A 17,234-nucleotide genomic window follows, 5' to 3' on the forward strand; every position below is an offset into this window, starting at 1 on the left:
AATTATCTTATTTCACGAGACCTATCAGGAGTCATTTCTATAAGCCACTCTGTTTGTCTTCTGGATAACAAAAAACTCTTTAATAGTCCCTACATTCACTGAACACAATCCAGATAAACGCTAACTGCATCTGCCATCCATATTTGCTGTTTGTGTGATAAACAGGAGATGTATGTCCGCTCATTAGAGCAATTTATTGCTGCTGTTAGTAAAGCCGCCTGCATTAGCAGGCAGCACTGACTTGTCCCCCATGTGCCAGAAACCCTCTTGTAAAAAGGTACTTAAAGCAGAAGGAGGAATTATAGTGAGTCATTTGACTGCTGTGGAGTCTTTTTAAGCAGAAGAGCTCAGTCTGTCTATTTAACAGGGTTTTTTTCTCCAGTAGAGGCTTTTATGGAAATCTGCACTGGCAAAAAAAAAAGTGTTTTTATATAATAAATTAGCCGTATCTCTGCCACCCAAACACTTTTGCTTCGGTTCACCTAAAAAAAGAAAACAGTCCTTGATGTTCTCAGTGACAAATTGTTCCAGTGTTGAGATTTCTCTCCATCATTCCTCTGGGTTCCTTTGTTCTCCTCCCGCGTTAATCCCAACTTATCTTTCTGCTCATCTTTTCCATTTCTTCCTTCAACAGAAACCCTCCGCCTACTCTCCACCAAACCGAGCTCTGGTCAGACGACTTTAATGACTTTATCTGCAAGTGAGTGTGGCTGAAAGTCTCTCTGCTCCTGTCAGGACCGAGGTGTTTACTGGGAATATGATGCTCTGCCTTTGTTCTCCTGTGTCGCAGATGTCTGATTAAGGACTTTGAGCTGAGGCCCAACGTGTTGGACCTGCTGCAGCATGTGTTCATCAAGCAGACCATTGGCAGGGAGAAAATCCTGCAGAAGCAACTGATTGAACTCATTGACCTCAATCAACAAGTTGGATTGATTGAAAAAACAAGGTATTGTACCCATAAGGAAAGTGTACAGAAAAGGATTAGGGCCACCAAAAAATGGTAAATAAATTTAAAAAACTAAATTCTGATTTTTCTTTTTTTTTTTCTTTTTTGGGGGGGAAGAATTCAAATGTTTTCTTCCTCAAAATTCAGAATTTTTACTCAGAATTCAGACTTTCTTTCTCAAATTTGTGAATTTTTTTCTTGGACACTGTCTTTAATCTAAAAATGTCCTCAAAATTCTAAATTCTTCTCAAAATTAGAATTTTTACTGAGAATACTGACTTTCTTTCTACAATTTCAGAATTTTTACTTTGACACTGAAATTATTCTCAAAATTTTGACATATTTCTAAGAATTCTGTTTTTTTCCCCTCTGAATTCTGATTTCTTTTCCTCAAATTTAGAATTTTTACTCAGAATTTTGAATTGTTTCTAAATATTCTAAATTTTTTCTCAATATTCTTTGTAAATCTTTGTCAAAAGTCAAATAAATAACCAAACACTCTAAGGTGTTTGTACTCTGCGTCAAAGGCCCACTGATGATAGAAAAAAGGGAGCAAATGTACATCTTAAAAACTCAAAATTTTGTGATTAATTTCAGAATTTTTCTGGAAAAAACAAGGTTCCAAAAGTGAAAAAGTTTCTCGGGAACATTTGACTTTTTGAAATCAGAAATATCAGAGTTTTTCTAAAGAATTTCTGAAATCTCAAAAGGAGGAGTTTTTTTTCTTGCAAATTTTTGACTTTTCAGCTTTTAAAAAAGGTTTTGAGATCTCAGAAAAGTTATAGAAAAAATACTGAAATTTCTGTGTTTGAAAAGTTGAATATTTGTGAGGGGAAAAAAACTCAGAAACTTTGAGAATAATCTAAGAAATTTTGTAAAAATAAAAAATTGGGGGGAAAATGTTTAACTTTTGGAGCTTGAAAATTTTCAAGCTTTTTCTAGAAAATGTGAGCGTTTTTGGCAGAAATGTACTCTTTTCTCTATCTACAATGGCTCTAATATGTTGTCAGATGTATATACGACTGTATATGTAAATAATCACATAATTGCTTCTTCCTTGTTATAGGATTTGCACATCTGCACTATATCCTGTCCCAAAGTTACTTGGTAAATTTGAGTTTTAAGATTAGATTTCCATAAACTATTTAAACAATTCTTGATTTTGGGGAAAAAGTCAGAATTCTCTTTCTTAATTTTTTCAGTGGCCCTAATCTTTTTCCGTGTTTTCTTGTGTTCCTGTCCCTGCATCCCACATTTCCACCCTGAAATGCCTCGTATTTCCTGTAAACCGTGTGAGAAAGAACAACCTCCCCCTTTATGCCAGTCAGTTTTAAGTGGCGCTCTGCAGCTTAGCCTTTGCAGGCTGCATAATCCAAATTAACCTCCTTTCTGGATGTTTTACAAGCCCCGTCGCCCCCAAACAAACATCACCTCCATCCTGCAGCTGCATCAGTGGTGGTGCAACACGTCGGTTTATTCCTGTATGATCATGAAATGTTAATCCTGTTTCTTTCATTTAAGCCATCATGGAAAGACAGACAGAAGTACAGACAGTAATGACAGGTAATGGAAGTATTTGTGGCCTCCTGCAAGCCACAGTAGGAGCTTTATGGTTCAATTAGGTGTGATTGTGTTTTTATATTAACCAGGTCAATTAATTTTTAGATGTAGATTGTTTATATAGTCCCTTTTATTGTAGAAATTGAGTCTATTTTCTATAGTTTTCTAGTCTATAGAAATAGCAAAAACAGATCAGCTTTAATATATTAATAAAAATTCTTAAATAATCAGCATTTTAACATGCAGCGCCTTGAAAAAGTTTTTATTCTGTTGGGGTTTTATGTGAAACATAAAAGAGTATAAATTTGAAGGAGAGGAAAATGAAACCTGATTTTCAATTTTCTCTTTGTGTTTCAAATTTTGATTTAAATCATTTTAAATATATTCTGAAGCTCATATATGGTTTTATTGATTTCCAATGTTTGAAAAGTGGCATCTTTGTACGATTTCCAGTAAAATTTGAAATATTTATATTTGATGTGAATTTCATTCTAGGCATGAACGTATTCACACAAAGAAAGGAAGCCACATGAAGACGCAAGCCGACACAGACGAGGTGGACGACCTCGCCACTCTGGAGGTTCTGGACGAGGTGAGAAACAAAACACTGGATTATTCAACTGTACACAAAACATTTAACGACTTTCATGAAACAGGTGAGACAGTCACTGATCTATTGGACTGATGCAGGTCGTCTCTAACAGAATTAGAGCCTCTAAAAATCACTTTTTCCTCAGAATTTTAACATTTTAATCTCAAAATTCCGACTTTAATCTCAAATTTCAGATTTTAATCTCAAAATTCCGACTTTAAACCCAAAATTCTGACTTTGGAGACAGAAATTTTAGATTTTTTTTAAAACAACTTTAACATCAAAATCTTATCTTTAATCTAAAAATTCTGACTTTAATCCCAAAATTCTCATTTTAATTTCACAATTCTGACTCCAATTTCAAAATTCTGAGTTGAATCTCAAAATTCAGGCCTTAATTTCAGAATTTTGACTTTAACATCAACATTTTGTGTTTAGTCTCAAAATTCTTGTTTTATTCTCAGAGTTCTGGTTGTAATCAAATAATTCTGATTTTAATCCCAAATTTCTGGCTTTAATCTCACAATTTTTCTTTAATCTTAATTTTTTTTAAATCTCAGAATTGTGATTTTAACATCAAAATTCTTGCTTTAATCTCATAATTCTGCCTTTAATCACAAAATTCTGGCTGTAATCTCATCTTTGATCACAGAAGTATGAATTTAATCCCAGGCTAAGGTTTTGCTTCTGCTGGAGTCTTTAGTACAGAAAAGTATCTGGGGGGAATCAAAACTAACTTTCTGTAAGAAAAATTTGAATTTAAGACTTATTTTTTAATTGCTTGTTTAAGTCAGAATAATTTTCTCTCAGAAACTGTAAAATGCAGATTTATGTTACACAAACTATTTGTAGTTATACCAATATTATTGTTTTTTTTGTTGTTGCTGAGTAATTTATCAAATCTGGTTGCTGCGTTGACGTCCCAAATGATGCAATCAGCCTCGGTTGCCAGCGGATATTTTCGCCCATCCATCAAACTCAGAAGCTCAGCTGTTGCAGATGAACCTGGAAGTGTTTCGACATTAGTATTGATCACCAATTTATGAAAATAAAACGCTGACACAGCAGCGGCTTCCACTTGCTGGGGATTATGGGAAATATTTTATGCTGACGCCCAGATGAACACTGAGGAAGAAGTTTAATTTTTTCTTTGTGCGTTTTTGGGTCAGAATACGGTCACAGAGCATCTGCAGAGCCGCTACACCAGAGACCAGATTTACACGTATGTTGGTGACATCCTGATCGCTGTCAATCCGTTCCATAAAATGGAGATTTACTCTCCTCAGGTCAGTGGAGAGCCATTACATTCATCTTATTTATTCTTTCTGAGCATTTTTTGTTTTTAAAAACTCTTTTAAAATCTCTACTTTTCCTTTTGTGGTGTTTGCCAGGGGTGTCCATTAGGACATTTGTGGCCCTGGGCTGAATTCTTTCTGGCCCCCAACTGCAGTTCAAGAATGATACAAATTTATAATTATTTTATTTTAAATCAGGGTGAAATTATTACTAATATAGCTTTCTTGCAATAGAAAATATTAGATACAACACACATAATTTGTTTTTTAAATAAGTAGAACCAGGGACTTTTATTGCACCCAATCAGCTTTTTATTTAATTTGTTACACTAGAAAACATTTTTTTTAAATCCTGTTTTTATAACTGGGAATAAATTTGTGTATCTGAGACTAAGGAAAATTGAAAACGGTACAAAATCTTATTTAAGTTTTGGGTTTATGATGAATAACACCTGCTTCCTGCAAAAGATAGAAATATCTGTCTACTTTATTAGCTTTAGATTTTTATTTTTATAAATATAAACTTTTTGGCCCACATGACAAGAAGTTTGGACACCCCTGATTTACTCATCATGTCTAATGTTTACCTTCCACCTCCATGTGAATATCGTGTTTAATTTGATATATTTTTACTTTATTTTTTCTTAGCAAACTAAGATGTATATTGGCGCCAAGCGCACAGCAAACCCTCCGCACATCTTTGCGGTGGCAGACATTGCTTACCAGTCGATGGTCTCATACAACACCGATCAGGTAAATTACTTTTTGGACATAAAAACCCTTTTAATAAATTAAAATATCATTACAAACCCTGTTTATTTCAAGATCTTTAACTACTTACAAACAGTCTTCCAGGTTTTATTTCTGTAAATTATGATGATTTTCCACTTGGAGTCAATAACATTTAAGATTAAAATATTACATCAGATTATTAAAAACTGAAATATGGACTATACCTGGTTAAAAGTTATTATTTTCAAAATTACTTTTATTAATCTGACAAACAGGCTTCAGGATTTCGTCTGTTTTTGCTTTTTTTTTGCTAAATGATTCAGTTCATCAAACTGCATTTATTATCAGACAAATATCAGCAGAGTGAATACAAAAAGCAGTTTTCAAAGCGGTGGTTTTACTTTTTCAAGGAAAAAAGACGCAAATCAACCTGGAAATATAGGAAAATATAGTTGTTTATCTAGTTTAGTTGTGGTTTTTCTGTGCTAAGCCGCTTTTATGTGGTTTATTTTAGCTAGTAATACCAATGCTGCCTGACCTGTAGAATCAAGAAATCAACATGAGGTAGGCTAAAAAGTCCTAAAAAGCAAAACATCATTCTTTGCAGTTTCTAATGCTTTCTAATGCATAACAGAAATCGGCAAATACTCCAGTCCTCCTCTAAAATAACTTTAAACTGCAAGTTTTAATAGTCAAATATAACTTAATACGCAGAGTGGAAGCCATTTTGTTGCTACTGCAGAAACTAACATCCACGGTCTTCTTTATTTCTCCTCTTGGGGGTTCAGCCAATCAGCACCAGAGAACATAAATGTCTCTCCTGGATTGGCTGCTTTGCAAACGCCAGCTAATAGCATGTTAGCTAGCATTGCTCCGACCTGTTTTAGCTTCCCAGAATGCATTTTCTGTCAAATATATCAGAATAAGTGATTTTTCCGTGAATAATCCACAGAAAAATCTGCGAATAGGCAGAGATCTACTGTAGTGAATTTTTTTTAAAGGTTTTATTGGCTCTAGTGGCCTTTATTTGATGGTTGATTGGCAGGGGGGTGGGAGATGGGAGGGGGGGAGGACATGCAGCGAGGGTTGCCAGGCCGGGAATCGAGCCTGCGACGACCACATCGAGGACTAGGGCATCCATATGTGGGTTGTGCTTAACCCCTGCGCCACCACAGCATACCCCATGTAGTGAGTTTTTGATACCAGGTTGGTTTGGATGGTTGGGTTTTATGACGGCGTATTAGAGCCGTTGTAAACAGAAAAAAAAGATTAATTTCCAATGAAAAATTTCAAAAATTTTCCAGAAAAAAAAACAAAACAAAGAAAAACGTGGAAATTTCCATATTTTTTATGGCAAACTTTCAACTTTTATTTTTGAGATCAATTTTTTGGAAGAAGTTTATTACAGTCTTTACTGCAATATATTTTTTTGTCTGTTATGGCCCTTTAATATACCATTATACTTTTTACCCTTGAAAAAGAAATAGCATTTTTATTGTAGATCATGATTAAAGTGTAAAAAGTTCAAACAGGTAAAACATATTATATCAACCAAGCATTCAAATTAATTTATAGACTGTCTCATTCTAATGTTATTGTTGGGATTCTACACCTCTAACCAATTTGATTTTGCTGAATAGTCAGTCAGTAATTTGTAGTATTATTGAATTTTAAGTCATTTAGTCTTGGTTTTTGTGACTTCCTGTGTGCAGTGCGTTGTGATCAGTGGGGAAAGTGGAGCAGGGAAGACGGAAAGCGCGCATCTGCTGGTGCAGCAGCTGACCGTTCTCGGGAAGGTGAGTAAATCAATATATCATCATATTTTTATTATCTCTATTCTGTTTTCTTTAAAATCACACAATTAAAAACATAATATTTATTGATAAATTATTACTTCAACAAATGTGATTCATTGATCTCAATGGATTCCATATTACTGCTTTGATAGAGTAATAATAGTTTTAAGTGAATTTCCTTTGATAACCACCGTTTGATTTATTCGTTCTACTTAAGTACTTTATAAATAGTTTTTCAACATTTACACTGTAAAAACAGAAAACATTACCAAGTTTCTAGTACATTTAAAATAAGACAAAACTAACTTACCCAAAACTTTACGGTAAAATATATGAACTTGTTTTAGGTCAATAATTCCTTAATATTGATGAGAAAGTGGTTTTTAATAACAGATTTTTTTTACTTAATATGCTCGTGGAACCAGTTCTTTTTTTTTTTTAATCAATATTAAGGAATTATTGACTTAAAGCAAGCTCTTATATTGAAAAGCTTTTTTTGTAAGTTAGTTTTGTCTTGGTTCAAAGATATTTGCACTGAAAACTAGACTAAAAATACTTTGTAAAAAATTTGTGTTTTTGCATTCTGGAGCTCTGCTTTGAACTCCCCGTTGCTAGGTGACGGGGCAGAGTTCCGCTGGAGTTACTAGGTAACGGGCTGGTCTTCATTGGGGTTGCTAGGTAATAGGGCAGTGCCTGCTGATTTGTGGCGTTACATTTTGGAGGCTTTTGTACCAAAAGAGATATTTGCACGAGAAACTAGACAAAAAGAAAACTTGTTAAGATTTTGTGGTTAATTTCCAAAATGATTAATTCTGGCAGTTTGAGTTTATTATGATGAATTTTTTGATTTACAAACTTTCGTCTCTATCTTCCATTCTTTTTGTGCCAACCAACTTGTTGTGTTGTTTTCTGTCGTTTTCCTCCATTCTGACCTGGAATAATGTTTCGTTCAGGCCAACAACCGGACACTCCAGGAGAAAATCCTGCTGGTCAACAGTCTGGTGGAGGCTTTCGGAAACGCCTGCACCGTCATCAACGACAACTCCAGCCGCTTTGGGAAATACTTGGAGATGAAGTTCACCAGCGGCGGAACGGTGATCGGAGCGCAGATATCCGAGTACCTGCTGGAGAAATCCAGGGTCATCCACCAGGCGATGTAAGTTCCTTCCTGTCTTCCTGAAATTCATCTGCACTGACATTCATACAAATTTAAATCACCCGATGAGAAAACAGCACCACAAAGGTTGTGTTTCCACTCAGCGGTCGGGTTCAGTGTGTAATGGACTGTCTCTTTCTTTCCTTTCACCTTTACTCACCCATTTGAAGCCGGTGACATTTCCCTGCGGCCTGCACTCCAGCCGCTCCGTCTTTTCCTCTTATCAGGTGTCTGGGGTCAAGTGCAGAGGAAGGCCCATTTCTTGTTTGATCAAAGATTGTTTTCTAGCCAGCTGAACTTCAAAGACAGACTCAAGTATTTCATTAGAAGACAGACGCAGGGGTCAGAGTGGGCTGATTTGGCAGGAAACAAAGTGTGCCGCTGCTTCTTCTGGAGCTTATTATTGGAGAGAAAGTGAACAAGATGGAATCCATATTAGGCTGCAGATTCTTTAAAAAACTGTTTGTGATGCAAGAAAGATCAAAAAGTCGGGAATTTATTGCTTTTTGTGTCCGATGGACACCTTTGATCAACATCAGTTTTAAAAAAAACAAAGTTAATCTCCACTTCTTAACTTGTAATCAGTGAAATCTTTATTTTATGAGTCAAATTTTGTTATTTTCAAGCACAAATTGTGTTTGAAATGCAGCTCAAGCAATACAATAGTTTTTTATTTGCTTTGTTTTATCAGAGTTGATCTAAGTTACTTCAGATTGAAGAAAAACGAATTAAATTGATAACCAAATAGAAGCTAGATTTATTTAGGAGAAAAAAATAAAAGTAAATAATTTAAAGCATTTCCTGTTTTGCCGTCAGCGCAGCATCATCATGTCCAGCTTAATGGTGTTTGGCACGTATTAACTTAGATTGATTTAATGTGTCCTATTTTTCTTTTTAGCTAATGTCTGCTGTGCTGTTGTGTTTTTGCTGGTGAATTGAAAAAACAAGTAAAAAATATTTGAATAAAGAGAAAAGGCAAAAATATCTCAATTAATTAATTTGGAATAATTTTAACGTAATTTAAACATAATTTATTTTGAGCTCCTTTCATAATGAGCTACTTTAGGGCATCTTGTGACTTTAAATCCATATAAGCTGCTGCTGGCCACGCCGCCAACTCATCATTTATTCTCTCACGTGAAAATGGCTGCAAACAGATGCACAATTATATAGCCATACCTCTTTGAAAAGCAGAAGTGGAGCCTCCTGCACAACAAACTAGAATGCAGCAAGAGGTTCCTGGATGGCAATTCAGCAACAAAACACTTGTATTTTCCAGCAGCCATTGTACAGCGCATACATTCAAAACCAGCTGACTAAATGTGCTAGATACGGGGGTGGGCTTGGCTGTGGTTGCTAGGTAACAGGTAATTGGTAGGTTTTTGAAACGGCTAATTTTCCAGACACCAAAAAACATTATGTTTTTCTAAGTGCTTGGTTTGTTTTTAGAAGCAGTTGAGACCAAAGTGGAAGAACAAAAACAAGCAAAATATAAATTTTTCACAATCAGTCCCCTTTAAATATTAATTAGAAGAGTGTAGCTTATATGATTCTAAAAGGGGTGCAAACACGTTTTATACCCACCAAAATATTGCAACTAGTCAACCTGTTATTTTCTAATTGTGGGGATCTGAGCTTCAAACCCAGCTTTTGTAATTCACAGCGTTACGCCAACAAATCAGAGCAAGTTGTGCAGTTTTAGATGCTCTTCTATGTCTTTGTGTTTTCCGCAGAGGTGAGAAGAACTTCCACATTTTCTACTACATTTATGCTGGTCTGGCTGACAAGAAGAAACTAGCCCACTATAAACTATCTGACAGCAAGACGCCTAAGTAGGTTTCATCCCTCAACCCTCTTATTTACTTCCAACTATGTTTACTTTGTGCTTCTTCAGAGACCAGCCGTCACCTTTGTGTTTCCTCCTTGTCCTGCAGGTATCTTTACACCGAGAACTTGAAATTAGGCCCTGACATAGTGAGCAACGCCCTCTACAAAGAGCAGTTTGATGCAGTGGAGCAGTGTTTCAAAGTCATTGGATTCACCCTGGAGGTACGAACTGCTGCAGTGGAAACCGGGCACAGAGCAGCGAGTCGCCCCTCCTCAAGACTGCACCGCAAGTTATTACATGGAATATTATCAAACTAAATGCAAACGTCTTCACTTGGAGGGGATTTCTCTGAAAAGCGACACATGATTATTAAAAAGGGTGAACATCGTCTGTGATGTAGCACAGAGCTACAGCAAGGCGTCGTCATTGAAACGGCTAATGAGGCTCAAAGCACCGACCTCTCCTGGGATCGGCACGTCAATATCACTTATCCCGTAATCACTCTGTGGAGCTGGAGCTAAAGCACATCATGCATCTGAGAGTGTGTAATAAATCCTCTATTTCAGAGATTAAACAGGGTGAAACATATTTATGAGGTTGTTTTCCCCAACTTAAAAGTTCTTTCTCAAATACTTTTCTTTGGATTTTAATTTTCCCGGTTCAATTGGGGAGCAAAATTCCAACATTTGTTACATTTTAAGCTTCTACGGTTCTTTTTCACACTGCACTGCGTCAAACAAACCAAACTAATTAAGAAATCTGTTCCCCTCCTCGCCTCCTCGCCAAGAACTACTGAAGGAAATGACACAAAATCCTCTGAAGAAGACATGAGCTCAACTTTCTTCTTCACTAAATGTAAACAAAAATGGAGAAGCGTCAGATTTTAGAAAGACCGCTAGCTATTTCTCTAGCTAGCGCAAGACTAGCTTGTTTGTTTTGGTTGAATTTACCCAGAATTTCTTCTGTTGTAGTCCATTTCCTGTTTTTGGAGCAGTCTCCGATCACATATGGCTTCCAACCACACCAAAGTTCACTTCAATCGAACTGAGACATAGATTTATAGGCCTCCAGTGAAACATGGTGGTGGCAGCATCATGCTGTGGAGATGGATTTCTTCAGCAGAAACGGGGATCCTGGTTAGAGTTGAAAACTTTGAGCTGAACGCAGAGGATGAGGAAAATTAGCAGAATCTGATTATTAAAAAATAGGGTGAATACAAGTACAAGCCACACTTTTCAGATTTTAATTTGTAAAAAAATAAATCACCTTCAGAATTATTTCCTACTTTGTGTTGATTTATCACACTGTGATTTTCTTTTTGCCTATATAACAATGTTGATGAAAGGCAGTCAAAGTCTAAATAAACCTTTGAAGATCCTTCAGGAAGCTGATGAATTATTACCAGAAAGTTTGGATTCTTGAAGGAGAAGTATTTTTTAAAAAATGGAAGTCGCTTTAATCTTCTCCAGCAGCTGTTTATCTGTCATTCCTGCAGGAGCTGGGCAGTGTTTACAGCATCCTGGCGGCCATCCTTAACTCTGGTGACATTGAGTTTTCTGCAGTCGCCTCAGAGCATCAAACCGACAAGAGCAACATCACCAACATTTCGGTCCTGGAGAATGGTGAGCGATCGAGAGAATTTGTTCTGCTCTCCGTCCCTCCTCCCTCTGCTGCCTTCCTACATTAACTCTGCAGAGAGCGCGGGTAAAAATAGCACTCTGTTATTGGGAAATAAATTGAACATCAGCAGAGACGTGCAATTCACTGGAAATTATTAGCAAACATGTATTACAATAATTAGATTTTGCCCTGTGTGGTTTACATAATCTTCTCCAAATATTAACACACGTTCCAGCTTGGTTGTTTCTGTTAATCTGAAATATTTTTCATCATTCCATTACTCCAGTTTAGCTTTTATCAGCCCGTTATCTTGTGTTTCCCGGCAGTGGCGTCCCTGCTGCGCATTCGGTCGGACGAGCTGCAGGAAGCCCTGACCTCCCACTGCGTGGTGGCGCGGGGTGAGACCATCGTCCGGCCCAACACGGTGGAGAAGGCGGTGGAGGTGAGGGACGCCATGGGGAAGGCGCTGTACGCCCGGCTCTTCAGCTGGATCGTGAACCGCATCAACGCGCTGCTGCGGCCCGACAGTCAGCCGGGGTGAGACCAGGAGCAGAACATTGTGCTTCAGAGCAGAGTTGTCCAAAGTGCGGGCCGCGGGCCGTTTGTGGCTCTTCAAAGGATGTTGTTCGTTCCCTGACAACGAGTCAAGAAGGTTAAAAATTTGGTCCACAAAACAGAAAAGAAACAGAAATTGTCTGTTTTTCTTTTGAAAAGCCCTTTTTATGTTTTGGGATTTTTAATAATATAGAGATTTAAACTAAAAACTCAATAAATCTCAATAAATTAAAGTTTGCATTTTTATTTAATGAATTTTGTTTCCACCCACCACCAGAGTAGTTCAAATCTGCCAGTTTTGACCTGCGGGGCAAAAAGTTTGGACACTCCAGCTTTAAGGTGTTTCCACCAGTAGATTTGGTTCATTTGGGAGTAAAAATACAACATTTGTTAATTTTCAGCTGCTACAGTTCACCTTCACACTGCACTTGTTAAACAAGCCAAACTAATTGAAAAACCTGTTCCCCTCCTCGCCTGTGATGGCGCTGCGGCAAGAACCACTGAAGGAAACAACATGAAAATCAGGATGCAACTTCCTTCTTTACAAAATGTAAACAAAATGAAGTGGTGTCAGATTTTTGCGGCTGTAGGGTTTCTCTTTCGTTGTCGGAAAACAACGTTGGCGCTAAACACACACATTTGTTTTGGTGGTAACGCTTTATTTGAAGGGGTGTGAATAAGACTGACATGACATGTCGTAATCATGAAGGAGTTTTCATGAATGTTTATGACTGATTGACACATTTATTGCCACAAAGTGTTACTGTTTACCCTGTGTTATAGTTCACTTTCTGCTTTTTTATGTTTATGTAACCAGGCTGAATTGTCTTCCTTTGTCGTTCTTATCACCTCCAGAGAGGATGATAAAGGTTTGAACATTGGCATCCTGGATATCTTTGGCTTTGAAAACTTCAAGAAGAACTCTTTCGAGCAGCTCTGCATCAACCTCGCCAACGAGCAGATCCAGTTTTACTTCAACCAGCACATATTCGCTTGGGAACAGGTAGAGTTGCACATGATCAACACGTCCTGTCAGTTCAGATTAATTTAATCCTTCTGAATAAAAGCAGCTTTCGCCATCATTTCATCTAAACCCCACTAACATGTCTTTTGTCTGCTATAGATTTAAAAATAACCCATTATGCTTCCTTGAACAGATTAGAATAGGAGTAGGGGAAACACAAAACATGTTCATTACATTTTTTTGTTTGCACAAAATCATTCAACAAAAATGCAGCAAATGACATTTGTCTTTTCCAGCAGCCATTGTACAGCGCATGCCGTGTTAAACTCAGCTGATAAAACGTGCAGGACTGTATTTTTACTCTGATTTCCAGTAGAGATATTTTAGTAGCCTGGAAATAAGGCAAATTGAACTTAACAGCAACATTTTAAGAAGAAATTGCAATAATTCTTTAATTTTGATGGCAGATTATTTTACATACACCAATGGAAAAAAAATATTTTTATATGTGAAATAATCTGCTAGTGGGACTAGTACTTTGTAATCAATTTTAAAGAATGGTTGACTTAAAACTAGCTTCTATATCTTTCTAAAAATGTTTCTTTTAAGTTAGTTTCGTCTTATTTGAAGTTTACTAAGATATTTGATATAGAAACTAGACAAAAAACAATAAAATGGGCAAGATTTTGTGTTTTTGCAGTGTGGAACTCCACTGGGGTTGCTGGGTAGCAGGAAGAGTTCTGCTGAGGTTGCTAGGTAACGGGCAGAGTTCTGCTGTGGTTGCTAGGTGACTGGCAGAGTTCTGCTGGGCTTGCTAGGTAAAGGGCAGAGTTCTGCTGTGGTTGCTAGGTAGCAGGCATATTTCCGCTGTGATTGCTAGGTAGCAGGCAGAGTTCTGCTGTGGTTGCTAGGCAGCGGGCATAGTTTTGCTGTGGTTGCTAGGTAGCGGGCAGTGCCTGCTGATTTGTGACGTTATATTCTGGAGGTTTTTGAAACGGCTGATTTTCCAAAACACCAAGAAACATGAATTTATTGTCAAAACATGGCTGGACGGGATTTTTTTTTAAGCGCTTGGTCTGTTTTTAGAAGCTTTACAGACCAAAGTACCAAAACGCAAGAGGTCCTCTTTAAAAGCTTTCAATAATGTCTGCTGCTGTCTTTATTTATGGCAGAATGAGCTTCACAATTCTCCCTTTGTGTTGTCTCGCGGGAGGCTTTGCCTTGAGGGGGTCACAGAATGGTTTGCTAATGTTAAACGATTTGGACCTTCCCGCAGAGCGGGGCAATAAATCATCCCAAATGAGGGTCAATTAGGAGCTGGAGACACTTAATGTTGGACTTAAATTCACTCTTGGGGTTTGTTGGAACCGGGCCCAGAAATACATTGTTCTTCTGCTAACTGAATGTACACTGAGAGCATATGTGAAATGTTCATTACTGAGATTAATAAGCATGTCCTGAGTGCCCAAAGTACTGTTAGTGTATTACGGGTTCATATGCATTTGTTTCATCAACTTATATTTCCTTTAACATGTGTTTAGCGTCTAAATTTGTTTGTTTCGTCATGTTTTTTCCTGACATGCATTGTTTATGTAACAGTGCTGGTTTATGCTGCTACAAGCAGATTGGTTTAAGGTTGTTTGTTCCCATTTTGTCTCTTTCTCCATTGAAGTCTCTTGTAATATTCTGCTGAGTCATCACAGCTCTGAGTCAGCCTGATGCGATGAGGGTAACTGAAACGGTGGCTGCTTTGCCTCACATCAGTTTTATTTAGATAGGGAACAACAAATTAGATAAAAAATGCTCTTATACTTTCAAAGACAATTAATTGAGTAATCAGAATTTTAAAAATGACACATTCTACTGTCTAACCATTTGTGTTATACAATCTGCAGCTAAATATATACTTAAATAAGCCCTTTCTGCTTCACTTAACTGATCTTTTCACTAGTTTTTCAATTAATAACTGGGTAGAAAAATGTGCATAATAAGAGAATTTTACAGAATTTGAATCAGATTAACTTAAACTATGACACTTGAAGAGTTTTGGGTTGAACATATTTACATACAAAGTAGGTTTTCCATCTAAAATGCAAATTGTTTATATTTTTGTACAGTTTTGGCTTCATAATACCAGTGGTATTTCTCTGCTAGTTATAAAGCATTAACAGGTTACCTACAACATTCTAATGTCTTTTATCCACCAACATGTAATTACAGGGTATTTGCAGGTTGGTAAAAAACAAATAAGATGCAAACAAACATTTAAAAAGGGAAAAAATAAATAAACTCACAAACTTTACTGAATGAAAATACAACATTTACACACTGGGAAGTAGAAAAGTTTTCCAGTTTTAGTAAAAAGTTCTTCTCTCCTGATCAGGACGAGTATCTGAACGAAGAGGTCGACGCCCGGATGATCGAGTACGAGGACAACCGGCCCCTCCTCGACCTGTTTCTGCAGAAACCCATGGGGCTGCTCTCCCTGCTGGACGAGGAAAGCCGCTTCCCACAGGCCACAGACCAGACACTCGTAGGTCAGTCCATGTTTGACTGTGGACCCAAAGCTTTTACATGCATCCATTTTGCTCAGTTTTGCTTTTATTCACTGTCTAAATTCACCAAAGTTGGAGATTTTAAATTCAAAAGAAGCCGGTTTGGTTGTTCACATGATTTTTTTAAAATTTTAACATTATATTAGACTTATAACAACCTGACCAGTCTTGGATTTTGCTAACTGATGTACTGTTTGGTATTTTAGAGAAATTTGAAGATAATCTGAAAACAAAGAGCTTCTGGAGGCCTAAAAGGATGGATCTTGGCTTTGGTATTCATCACTATGCTGGGAAGGTAAGTCCCTTTTATTAAAGATGACCTATTTATGCTTCTTTGAACAGGTTAGCATAGCTCTTTGTGCCGCACAAAACATGTTCATTACATTTCTTATACAAAATCCTTCTCAGATAAGGAGATTTTAGTTTGGCCTTGTCACTTTAAATCCAAATAAACTGCAGTTGGCCCGTCGCCCCCGAGCTCAACGTTTACACTCGCATGTGAAAGTGGCTGCAAATAGATGCTCAGTTATACAACTATACATATTTGAAAAGCAAAAAGCTGTTTCTGAATGGTAAGGCAACAATGAAACGGTAAACACAGCGGTAAAAGCAGTTGACCAGACTTCCCGGAACTCTTCTTGGGTTGCTAGGTAACAGGGCTGGGCCTGGCTGGGGTTGCTAAGCAACGGCGTAGTTCCTGTCTTATGTAACCTTTTGAAATGGCTCATTTCCAGATGCTGAAAAAACATTAACTTATTCCCAAAACACAGCTTGGTGGGTTTCTTTAACTGCTTAAGCACAAATGTTTATTTCGCATAACAGGTCACCTTAAACTTCCAAAGTGCACTGCTTAAACTTTCCCAGAGGGGCTTCTTTCTAATGTTTTTAATCTTTGTGGACTTTAAGGTGATTTACAACGCCGCTGGCTTCTTGGCCAAGAACAGAGAGACACTCCCAGCAGACATTATCCTCCTGCTGAGGTCGTCGGAGAACGAGCTGATCCGCAAACTGGTCACACATCCTCTCACCAAAACGGGTAAAACCAACAGCAGATTTGGGCAAATTAATTAAAACTTCCCGTAGCAAACAACCTCCTAATGATATCATAGTGTACGATTTCAACAAGAAACAATAAACTGGTTCACACAAAAAGGCTTTTCTTCATTGTTTGCGAGATGTTTGTTGTGAGGTTTACGAGGGTAAGTTAAGGCTGCCGACACTAATCTCCTAATCGCCTCAATGAAAACCTCACAGCTTTTATATCAAGCAGCCGGAGCGTTTTATCACGGAGCTGCGTTTTAATAAAAGCTGAACCTTTTGAACAGAATATAAAACCATTTGTTTCCAAAATGGTGGAAGAAATGCTGTTTTGAGTGTTGACAACATTTGAGATTTGGAAATTTGTACCGTACGCTTTTTGTCTACTATGTGAATAAGTGTTGTTGTGTTATTAGCAGTCTAATAAAAAATCTGTACTCCAGTGAGATTAGCACTGTTTGAGTAAGTTTTTACTCAAGTAAGAGTCAAAAAATATTTTGTAAAAAATGTAACTTGTGCAGTGGCCCAGAAGTCGAGCAAAAATGACTCAAATGCAAAACAAAAATACCAAATTCAGGCAGGAGAAACACTCATTCA

General features: G+C 37.2%; 1 protein-coding gene across 8 annotated transcripts in view; it reads left to right on the forward strand.

The window, feature by feature from the left end:
* The window catches only part of myo3a (myosin IIIA), a 72,742-nt gene that overhangs the window by 36,099 nt on the left and 19,409 nt on the right, over positions 1 to 17,234 (forward strand). For 6 of the 8 annotated variants that reach the window (XM_008396504.2, XM_017302017.1, XM_008396501.2 and 3 more), the window contains 16 exons: positions 635 to 700; positions 791 to 946; positions 2,468 to 2,509; positions 3,002 to 3,098; positions 4,268 to 4,384; positions 5,042 to 5,146; positions 6,838 to 6,921; positions 7,875 to 8,077; positions 9,811 to 9,909; positions 10,012 to 10,126; positions 11,401 to 11,527; positions 11,852 to 12,062; positions 12,936 to 13,083; positions 15,428 to 15,581; positions 15,806 to 15,894; positions 16,506 to 16,635. In XM_008396504.2, the coding sequence (XP_008394726.2) occupies positions 635 to 700; positions 791 to 946; positions 2,468 to 2,509; positions 3,002 to 3,098; positions 4,268 to 4,384; positions 5,042 to 5,146; positions 6,838 to 6,921; positions 7,875 to 8,077; positions 9,811 to 9,909; positions 10,012 to 10,126; positions 11,401 to 11,527; positions 11,852 to 12,062; positions 12,936 to 13,083; positions 15,428 to 15,581; positions 15,806 to 15,894; positions 16,506 to 16,635 (1,943 nt within the window). The remainder of the gene's footprint in view (positions 1 to 634; positions 701 to 790; positions 947 to 2,467; positions 2,510 to 3,001; positions 3,099 to 4,267; positions 4,385 to 5,041; positions 5,147 to 6,837; positions 6,922 to 7,874; positions 8,078 to 9,810; positions 9,910 to 10,011; positions 10,127 to 11,400; positions 11,528 to 11,851; positions 12,063 to 12,935; positions 13,084 to 15,427; positions 15,582 to 15,805; positions 15,895 to 16,505; positions 16,636 to 17,234) is intronic. The other 2 variants (XM_017302016.1, XM_017302018.1) reach the window with 1 other exon arrangement.

The sequence above is a fragment of the Poecilia reticulata genome, linkage group LG20 (genome assembly GCF_000633615.1).
Source record: "Poecilia reticulata strain Guanapo linkage group LG20, Guppy_female_1.0+MT, whole genome shotgun sequence".
NCBI classification, from domain to species: domain Eukaryota; kingdom Metazoa; phylum Chordata; class Actinopteri; order Cyprinodontiformes; family Poeciliidae; genus Poecilia; species Poecilia reticulata.